A 10,847-nucleotide genomic window follows, 5' to 3' on the forward strand; every position below is an offset into this window, starting at 1 on the left:
CGGGGAAGCGAAGACTTTGACCAACCTTATGTAATCTTCCGCTAATGACGGGGAAAGTTGTCGTCGTATGATTAGTCACAATTCTCTCCGTGAGGTTTTGCACGTTTGCTTGTGTTCATTGCTACGAAATTACGAATTATATATTCTCACACTTAAAACATTATTAACATGTAATGAGTTATAAATTTAACTTTGATACACAGCCAGTTATTCTTTCATCCAATAATGTGTTCTCATATTGATTTGGACCCTTCTAAACGTGAGATTGAAGCTCAGCCCAAGAAAGACCCAAAATTATTGCTTAACTCAAAAGTAAACACGTTCATCCCACAACTGGACATCTCGCATTATTATCTGTGACATAGCCTGGCAAGCAACCACTAGGCTACCACTCCTTGCCAATGAGGCTGGAAACCGCCATATAAAAGGCGGGCATAAACGGATACACCCTTCTACTATAAATACCATAGCATTTTGCCTCAATCATCTTTCTCTCATGACTGAAGCTAGTAAAAACACAAAACCATGGTGAACCACTGGTTCCTTGATTCTCGTTCACTCCAATCTAATCAATTGAATAGCCTCCTTGTCATCTCGCATTTATCCTTCTCATCTCGCTAAACACCCTTTTGTCCCATTTTCTCCGCCAACATCAGGTTCAACCGTATATCATTTAATGAGTGAGATCTTATCTGTTATTGAAGTTATTAAATAATGTGACAATACATTGTTAGACACACAATTTTATCAAAATTAAGCTCATATTATTAACTACTATCACAAGCTTTTGTTAAAAGGATGTAAGTTCTTCACATTGAATCTTGTATATAGTACATACTATAAACCTCACATAATTAAATGCAAAATTAATAGTAGATATAATTAATTCCTAAGGGTGTGTTTGGTACAGGAGAAATTTTTTGGTGATCGGGAATCATGATTAATGGGAATTCAGTAGAAATTGAGTTTACTTGGAATCTTACGAAAGATGTGTTTGGTTCGCCAAAATATTACCGGGAATACTGGGTAAAAATTACTGATTCCATATTTGGTTTAGAACGAAATATGACTTGGAATATGAGGTTATTTTACAAAAATAACCCCAAACTATTTTTACTTTTGTAATTGATAGATTGGGTCTAGATTTTTATGTGTATTGGGGTATTTTTGTCTCAAAATTTATTGTTGCGCTTTCCCTTTACTTGGTATTCTGATTGGTATTCCGAATTACCATATTATTTTTGGTAATCTGAATAGTGACTTTTCTTTATAAATCAAATTACCGGTAATCCTTGGATATCCGGGAATCGTAATTTATTCCTTCTACCAAACGTGGTAATTACATTTACCAAAGAAGGATTACCGGTAATCCTCTCCAAAAACTTGAACCAAACACCCTCTAAGTGTCATGATTAAAGATGGCGGTTGTTGGACAGTTCCGCCTTAGGGTGAAAATTCACCGGATAAATAATTAGGGGTTTGCAAAATAACTGAACGGAACGGGTTACTGCTCCCGTGTTATTATCAATATGCTACTGCATAGGCATGCTTTCGCCCACTTAAATGCAATCTAAATTTTTGTTGTTGTATTGTATGGCCTAATGAACACGAGACTTTTCAGTGTTCTTTGTCCTCGCTCGCACACTTTCTGGGAAAACTTCTCAGGAAGTCACCCATCCCAGAATTGCTCCAAGTCAAGCACACTTAACTGTGGAGTTCTTCCGATCCGGGCTACCGAAAAGTAGATGCATCTTGTTAGTATAGGTAGTACCAATTAATTCTTATAAACTATTCCTAACTGTACCGTCCCATACCAGCACAGTCTCTGAAATCCCTCTCTTTCGGGTGTTGATTCGATTCATTCATGAACCCCCAAGCTGCAAGATTTGGCATGAGCCGCTCATTGTTCATGCCCTTTCGCACCGGCGATCACTCCCTACCCTTGCCAGCTCTTGGGATGTTACATGCCCACCAGCTTCCGCCTGGTTCGTCCTCGAACCACACCGTACTAGAAGAGAGGCCCTGCTCTGATACCACTTGTAACGTCCGGCCACTTGCAAGGATTAACGACTGTCCCCACACACTAACACGAGACTTTTCAGTGTGCTTTGTCCTTTGTAACGTAACTCGCAAAGTGCTCGCAAAACTGTTCCAAAATCAGCATGTAACAAAACGTCAAAATTTAATTTCGCAAAACGTTTCTAAAATTTATTTCCAAGTACTTGCTGATCCTAAAAGTCTTAAAACAATAGTAAAATCATAGCTCAACAGTAATACAACTTCTCAAATTAATACAATCATCCCTCAAATAAACAACAGCAGCAAAAGTCCAAACAACAGCACATAATAGCAAATATCCATATAATCATGTCTTCATATGCTCTTCCGTCCTCCTGCCATTTTATAAAAATAACAGCCCCAAAGGGGTGAGAAAAATCCCAGTAGTGTGGCAATAAAACCAATACAGCAACAATATTAGACTAGGTACAAAATTCCAAAACAGTTGCATCAACATTTAATTTTCCGAACAGATGCTAATATATAATCAGAGTGCGTTATAACATGTTGGCAGTTGTATTATTGTAAGTTCTCTGTTTCCGAACATTTCCTGAAAGTAGACGACAAGTTTTAAATCTTAATGCAGGCATATCTCGTCGTCGTTGAATCAGTCTGATTCGCCACATCGCGTATAACGGGAATCGAACCCCCTCTGCTGCGAGTTCTCATCTTTCCTAAGCTGGTTTAACAGCTTAAAAAGCCTCGCCCTAAATGGAATGGCTCTCTTAGTTACACTGCGCCCCGGTTTAAGTCCCCTTCCCCCGCTTCTTGAAGGAATTGGGCTTGGGCCCAGAGTTGTTGCTGGAGGGAATTCAGAACTTCTGCAAGGGCCTGCCTTCGAGCAGCAAGCCGGGCCTCCGTTTGCAAAAAAGGTCCAATTAGTGTAACACTCTCGCTTGTATGCATCCAAGAGAGTTGTTTGCTAAGCGGAATTCGAGTTCTTTCGTCATATTTTAAATATTGGAAAATCATTTTGATGTTGCTAATTAAAATTTATAATTGAGATTAGATTACTTACAAAAATCAGAGTATACTTTCAAAATTTCTTAAGTTGCTGAAAATATAATTTTCCTGGCAGACCTTGCTGTCTTTAAAAATTCGTATAAAATCAAGTTTTCAAAACTCTTTTGTAACATTTATATAATCAAAAACTAGACACGCGGGGCTTCGCGTGCATATAAAATAGTAGTAAATCGGAGGTCGTTTGACCTTTGTAACGTAACTCGCAAAGTGCTCGCAAAACTGTTTCAAAATCAGCATGTAACAAAACGTCAAGATTTATTTTCGCAAAACGTTTCTAAAATTTATTTCCAAGTACTTGCTGATCCTAAAAGTCTTAAAACAGTAATAAAATCATAGTTCAACAGTAATACTACTTCTCAAATTAATACAATCATCCCTCAAATAAACAGCAACAACAAAAGTCCAAACAGTAGCACATAATAGCAAATATCCATATAATCATGTCTTCATATGCTCTTCCGTCCTCCTGTCATTTTGTAAAAATAGCAGCCCCAAAGGGGTGAGAAAAATCCCAGTAGTGTGGCAATAAAACCAATACAGCAACAATATTAGACTAGGTACAAAATTCCAAAACAGTCGCATCAACATTTAATTTTCCGAACAAATGCTAATATATAATCAGAGTGCGTTATAACGCCAAAGTACTAATCAGATTGCGTATATAACGCCAGAATACTAATCAAGATGCGTATATAACGCCAAAGAGTACGTTCATAGCACCGTCGTGCACGTACTAACAAGAACAGTGGAGGTCCCTCCCTTAATGGCTCCTCAGAGGGTTCCAACTGCAACCTATGCAGACTGAAGCCAAGTGTCCCATACCCTGGTACCGTAGGGATGCCTATATGATGCGTGCTCAATCACATGTGTATATATATATATATATAAATGCTTCAGTTTCTAAATGGATAATCAATGCTGTATGCCATGCTATGCTTTCACACCCAAAGCAGAAAAATAAATGCGGTATGATGTAATTGTGCATGACTAAATCATATTCATATAGCATATATCTCTTGCCCATATAATACCAAGCTGCCGAATAACAAACACTTCCATAGGCAGAATTTTCCATCAAGACAAGTCCAAGGGCAGATTCCATATATCATATAACATATAGCAGAATACTAATCATAAGGCACATGTGAGCATCAGTTCAAAATTCCATACACTAGCTAATAGTCACAGTAGGTCTCACTACCAAACACATACCTCGGGTCTTTAACATTTTATTTTATCAAAGCATCACCAATCAACCCACACTTTTAGAAGTTAGCACACCTAAACATTGGGTACCAACAATCAGAATTCGCATCTACTATTCCAATAAAATGCATGTACTTTCCGTGCTTTCAATACAAGACTTCTAACCAATTTACCATGCATACATGTTATTTAATTTTCTGTTTTAACTTTAGTTTTGCCAAAGATTAACAATTAACACTAATATAAATCCCTAAGCATTTAATTTGGTTGTCTTCACCATTAATTAGGTGCTACCAATTTTCCTTTACATAGCCTTGATTCTCTATGCCTGTGGTTTCGATTTCTTGTCCATTAACAAGGCTTCCAATCTTTATATTTTGATCAATTATCATGCTTCTAATGTTAATAGTTTTCTACCTTGAATTTTATCCTTCCAATTGATAGAATTTAACAAAATCCCATAGTTCCCATGAACACAGATTCGGTTTCAAGTCCATCATCTAAAGTCCTATATTATTTATTTTATTTCTTTTTTCTTTTTCTAGCAAAACAGTGCCTTTGTCACTTAGGTGTGATCTAGTTAGTTTTCAGCATGCTATCTATACACTTCTAAACACATGCAAAGCTTAAGTAATTTTCTAATTCAAGGTGCAGTTCAACGATTTAATGGGAGCTATTTTTCAAGCTCCTAGACCAGAATTTTTTTGTGTTTACAGTCATTAATTCCCAAGGCAGTCCAAGGCAGAAAACAGGGAATAAAGTAGCAACATGATTCTCTGAATTTAAGTGCAGCAGCCGAAAGAGCAATCAGGAAGGAATGACAAAAGAGACTTGACAAAATACATCTTCTTATAAAATTCCTACAACCGAACAGATAGGATTACAGTAGGCTTAGGTTTGGTTTGTACCTCCTTGCCCGCAACAAAGTCCTTTCAAGTTGGTTTCAGAAAACAGCCAGCATAACCATGGGAAGCACCCTCGCCTCTCCCCATACAAAGAATTAGAACAGAAACATAATGGGAACAGTTCTTAATTTCCATGCGCTAAAATCAGAAACAAGGAAGATAGAAGATGCTCACTTGCGCTTAAATGTTATGAAAACGTGATTTGACTCAAGCATAAGGCTCTTCCTCGCAAGAAATTGGGTATACAGCTTTAAGGATGTATGTCTGCGGCCATACATGGAAGAAGAGGAGATGCACTGCCTCTACCGTTGCTGCGCTAGGTTGAATCAATGAAGAAGAGAAAGAGAGAGGAAGATATAATTTAGCGTATAAGGGCCTTGAAATTAACTTGATATACTTGGAAAATAACCCACCTATATTACTAGACTGTTTGTTGTATTAGAAAAGAAATTATTACACTTATGCATGTTAAAATTTAGAGGACAGCATCTGTAGAGTTTGTTACATACTACATAAGTCACGCAAGTAATAGTATTCAAATGAATATTGGGGTCTTTAATTGATGGTCCTAAAAACCGAGTGTGTGTGAATTAAACCTGGAATTTTATGGTTGTTGACAAGTTAGAATAAGGAATTGAAGTCAGAAAAAGTAAGGAGTAAAAGACTCATGGAAATAGTGTAAAGTACGAAGGTTAATAGGCATGTCTAGAGTTTGTAAAAATTATATGAATCAACGTTGGAATTTTATGGTTGTTGACAAGTTAGAATAAGGAATTGAAGTCAGAAAAAGTAAGGAGTAAAAGACTCATGGAAATAGTGTAAAATACGAAGGTTAATAGGCATGTCTAGAGTTTGTAAAAATTATATGAATCAACGTTAAAATTCTGCTTGGTTTCTCTTGCTTGATTAGGTGCACATAACCGTTGAATGTGGGCTGAGTTGCTACTGTCTAATTTATATTTGGACACGCGAGGTATGTGTTTGGTAGTGAGACCTACTGTGACTATTAGCTAGTGTATGAAATTTTGAACTGATGCTCACATGTGCCTTATGATTAGTATTCTGCTATATGTTACATGATATATGGAATCTGCCCTTGGACTTGTCTTGATGGAAAATTCTGCCTATGGAAGTGTTTGTTATTCGGCAGCTTGGTATTATATGGGCAAGAGATATATGCTATATGATTATGATTTAGTCATGCACAATTACATCATACCGCATTTATTTTTCTGCTTTGTGTGTGAAAGCATAGCATGGCATACAGCATTGATTATCCATTTAGAAACAGAAGCATATATATATATATATATATATATATATATATATATATATATATATATACATGTGATTGAGCACGCATCATATAGGCATCCCTACGGTACCAGGGTATGGGACACTTGGCTTCAGTCCGCATAGGTTGCAGTTGGAACCCTCTGAGGAGCCATTAAGGGAGGGACCTCCACTGTGCTTGTTAGTACGTGCACGACGGTGCTATGAACGTACTCTTTGGCGTTATATACGCATCTTGATTAGTATTTTGGCGTTATATACGCAATATGGTTAGTACTTTGGCGTTATAACGCACTCTGATTATATATTAGCATCTGTTCGGAAAATTAAATGTTGATGCGACTGTTTTGGAATTTTGTACCTAGTTTAATATTGTTGCTATATTGGTTTTATTGCCACACTACTGGGATTTTTCTCACCCCTTTGGGGCTGCTATTTTTATAAAATGACAGGAGGACGGAAGAGCATATGAAGACATGATTATATGGATATTTGCTATTATGTGCTGCTGTTTGGACTTTTGTTGTTGCTGTTTATTTGAGGGTAGCCCCCTATCTGTAGCGTCAAATCTAAAATTGGCTAATTGCAGTCACTTGATCAACATATATACCTAATGACTTGACCCTCTCCAATTTCACTGCATGGCTCATCACCTGAAACTTCCTAGAAGAATCACTTGAATACCTGATTTATAAGCAATTTTTTCCAAGGACAAATTTCAATCTTCTACGAGGCACGAGCCCCACCAAAGCTTGTTAACTCATTCTTTAATGTAACAGCTATAAGTCGTTTCCAACATTGGAATACCCAGTAAAAGTCATAATGAAATATGATTAAATGCATATACACCTTTGGATGAATTGTACTTACAGTTCCAGATTCTTTGCTGCTGAATTAAAAGTTGTTCTTAAATCCTCCTTTACTAGACTATCTGCAAATATAAAGTCGACAGCATTCTTTGATAGGTCAAACATTTCCTTCCTTCCAAGGCCTAGATAATAGCCAAACCAAGAAGTAGTCAGCAAAGTCTAGCCACTAGTTTAAATTCCACAGGCTGCGAGAGTAAAGTAAAACCTACCAAGTGAAGAAGCAGCAATTTTGTATTCGTTGGAGAGACTGGTAGAGAACACACCTGAGTCGTCGGTACACAGGATCAAAGGATGCTTTGTGTTATACAAATCCACTGCATTAACAAGAGCATGATATTAAGAAAGGCTGCCTGAATTTGATTCCTTGGTCAAAGTCTAGTATACAGCTGTATGGAATGCCTTCAGAGAGGATCAGCTTAACTTGAAATAATAATAAAAAAAGCAGCAGTACTTTTCTGGTTCCATGAGGCTGTTTTAGGAATGCTAGCTTCAAAGGGGAAAAAGTAATGCTGAAAGCGGGTATTTTGTACTTCTGTTCTTAAGCTAAAACTTCTAACAAATTCTCTCTTTTATTAAACAAAAAAATATCCTTTTTTCAAAAGAAAAACAAAGCTAATCAAAATGCAGAATCACTTTCATGCCTATAAAATCTCTCTGAAGTTGAACAAACAGTGAAGTTCTTTTATTAATTCTATATTTATGATCATCGACTTCGAAAATAAACAAAAGAACCTACCAAAATGATGAGCATCTATGGATGGAACGGACAATGTCCTAATGTTTGATGTCAAACAAATTTCAACCTGAAAATGGTGAAGGTGATATAAATGATAAGTATCTTGGCTGTTTATAAATTGGGAAGAGACTAATATTATATGAAGCATTAAAACTAAGCAACAATCAGAAGCCCAAATGGGATGATCCCTAAAAACAAGAAATCACAGGGTTCCACTTTTTCCAGATCAAATTAAACTTTGAATTCGACAGAAAATTTGTAGAGTATGCATAACCTTTTAATTGATTGATTATCAACAGGGAACATCTGCTTATTGCCACAAAAATCATAATATACTACCATTGTTTTGCTTTATCATCAATGTCATTAAAGGCCTTGCAAAATCTAACCGGAATGTTAGAGGACTTCAGTTTTCTCCAGTGTTCCTCCTCAAAGCAACAAGCATGTCCAATCCTGTGGGGAAGAAAGTCGAGCATATCATGTATCTCCTTTGAATTAGGCACCTAAAAACAATAAGTTAGAAAAAAAACCAACCAGGGAAAAACCATTAGTAACAGGTACTGGAAAAGATTAACGCACCTCTCCACAGTGAAGAGTTATATAAAGACCTTGTTCTTGAGCAAATTTCAATGCTGGCAAATATGTTATCCTGCAGAACATAAAATGAGATTTTGGGCTTAAGCATCAATTTTTTAAATTTTTAAAAAATTATTACATTAGATTCCTAGTTGGAGTTTATGTACCATTCACCAACAGCCGGATTCCCAGAGAGATCAATTCCAACAACGCCAAGATACCTCATTTCCAGAGCAAGCATGACCTGCAAGAAAGAAGCAGAGTGTTCAAAGGCAGTAACAGACTTAAGTTTTCCCTGATTACTTGTGCATTATAGCTTACAGTTTCCATTGCCGCTTCTGTTGTCTCCCTACGGTCAATGCTCAAGAGAAGCCTAACAAAGATTTTTTTTCTAGAATTTCCATTACATTTATCATTGGCCAAGAGTACAGGTTTTGAGTGACTCCCAGTCCTAGACTCCTCACTGCAAGGAATGAAAGCCACATCAACATTACTGACAGCTCTTAGACCTTTCAATACAGCTTCAATGTAAGAGCGTTTGCTCATTCCTAGGGAATCATTTTTCTGCATGGGATTAAGCAAACATTTTCTTCATCAAATCAATGAAAACAAGAACACATAAAATTACCAACTAAGCTCATTTAATTACCTTTGGAGTAGTTCTCAACTCCAGATACACAACATTCTCTGACGCAAAATCTTCAACAACCTGCGTTTAGAAGTTGCTTGCATAATTGCCAAGGCAATAAAATTGGAATAATAAAATACAGATAGTAGACACTAAGAAAGCAGACATACTTCTTTGGTAATTCTTGTAACACTCGTGTGATCAGTGGTAAGAATGTGGATTAGGTCAAACAACTTGAATACCTCAGTCAATGAACGATCATCTGTACTTGCAAAGCCATAACTAATATTAAGCTTTAAAACACAGAAATGGTTCATTAAAAGTGAATTCAGGAAACAAATAAACAGCAAGGGGATTAAGGCTTGCTTGGCAGCAGATTTAAAAATTATGAATTTTAGGAACAGTTCTACCAGGAGTTTCTATATTAATTATGAATTTAAAAGTTGCAGGTATAAAACAACTAAATAATCATGTCATATATTAATCTAAAAGCAAATTCAAAAACTTAAATGTTGCTGTGTTTCCCCCCTCCCCTTTTATTGTGATGAATTTCCTGCTGTTCTTTGCAAAACGAAATCTAACAGTCCCACATAGCAGAAACTGAAACGGTAAAGGGAACGCATTGAAAGACAAGAAAAAAACATTAGGTAATGGGCATACTTTTAAGGATAACATGTTCCACTTGGGAGAAATCTATGACACCTTTGTCACCCAAAGCTTTAGCAAGTTCTCTGCGGAGGAAAAATATTATAAAATTTCAGAGTGGTGAGAGAATGGGAAAAAGAATAGAGATTAGAATTAGAGGTCATGGGAATTGGATGAAAAGAACTAACAGAAGTGTGGAATCTCTGATGGATCCGTTCAGGTGAGCATGCAGTTCTACCTTTGGCATTGACATCCACCACTCCATCTCCATTCTGCGACTCCTCTCACTGTTAGGAGACTCTGCGCTTATAATATTTTTTATTAAAATGATATAATTTTTTGTACTTTAAAAAGATAAAAAAAAAAATTAATTTAAATGAATGTGTATCATGATTTTTAAGTATTAACTCATTAAACAATTTAAAAACAAATACAAAACTTACTTACACAGTTTGTAAAATATTATCTAATTTTACGCGTAAGTTAAATAACAAAATAGGGATAATTGCAGGTGTGAAAATTAAAAGTGTGCATGATAATGTTTCTAAAAATATTACTTTTTAAGTTATGAGTTGAATTCCTATCATTGTATTTAACAAATATATTATTTTTTGCTTTTAATCTATGAAATAGGAATAGTTATAAATGAAATTTGATAAAATCAATTTTTTTATTTATTTAAGAAAATGTAACTTAGCCCTAGAACACAGATTGATAGAAATAATAAATAATTTTCTTTTTCCTTTCGTGTTTTCTCTCACGTTTTTATTAAATACATACGTCATAGAATAGAATGTACTATTATAATTAAATAAATATTATTTATTAAATACGTGTTTTTTAAATTTTATAATCGACTTAAAGAATCAAAATTTATGAGAATATTAAAAAAATTAATCCCATATCAA

The 10,847-nt window shown here is 35.7% G+C and overlaps 1 protein-coding gene across 1 annotated transcript; it reads right to left on the reverse strand.

Moving 5' to 3' along the window:
- Nucleotides 1-3,372: 3,372 nt before the first annotated feature.
- On the reverse strand, nt 3,373-10,223 carry LOC133291288 (N6-mAMP deaminase). Its single transcript, XM_061489525.1, has 14 exons — nt 10,128-10,223; nt 9,955-10,025; nt 9,465-9,556; nt 9,316-9,375; nt 8,988-9,230; nt 8,834-8,910; nt 8,670-8,739; nt 8,480-8,593; nt 8,091-8,157; nt 7,564-7,668; nt 7,356-7,476; nt 5,196-5,503; nt 4,294-4,362; nt 3,373-3,547 (listed from the first exon to the last, which is right to left on the reverse strand). The coding sequence occupies exons 1-12, from the start codon at nt 10,208-10,210 to the stop codon at nt 5,443-5,445; spliced, it is 1,164 nt and encodes a 387-aa protein (XP_061345509.1). The 5' UTR covers nt 10,211-10,223; the 3' UTR covers nt 3,373-3,547; nt 4,294-4,362; nt 5,196-5,442.
- Nucleotides 10,224-10,847: the final 624 nt, after the last annotated feature.

This window comes from Gastrolobium bilobum, unplaced genomic scaffold (genome assembly GCF_033153095.1).
Source record: "Gastrolobium bilobum isolate Gb01-03AN ecotype WA unplaced genomic scaffold, APGP_CSIRO_Gbil_v1 utg7904, whole genome shotgun sequence".
Classification (NCBI taxonomy): domain Eukaryota; kingdom Viridiplantae; phylum Streptophyta; class Magnoliopsida; order Fabales; family Fabaceae; genus Gastrolobium; species Gastrolobium bilobum.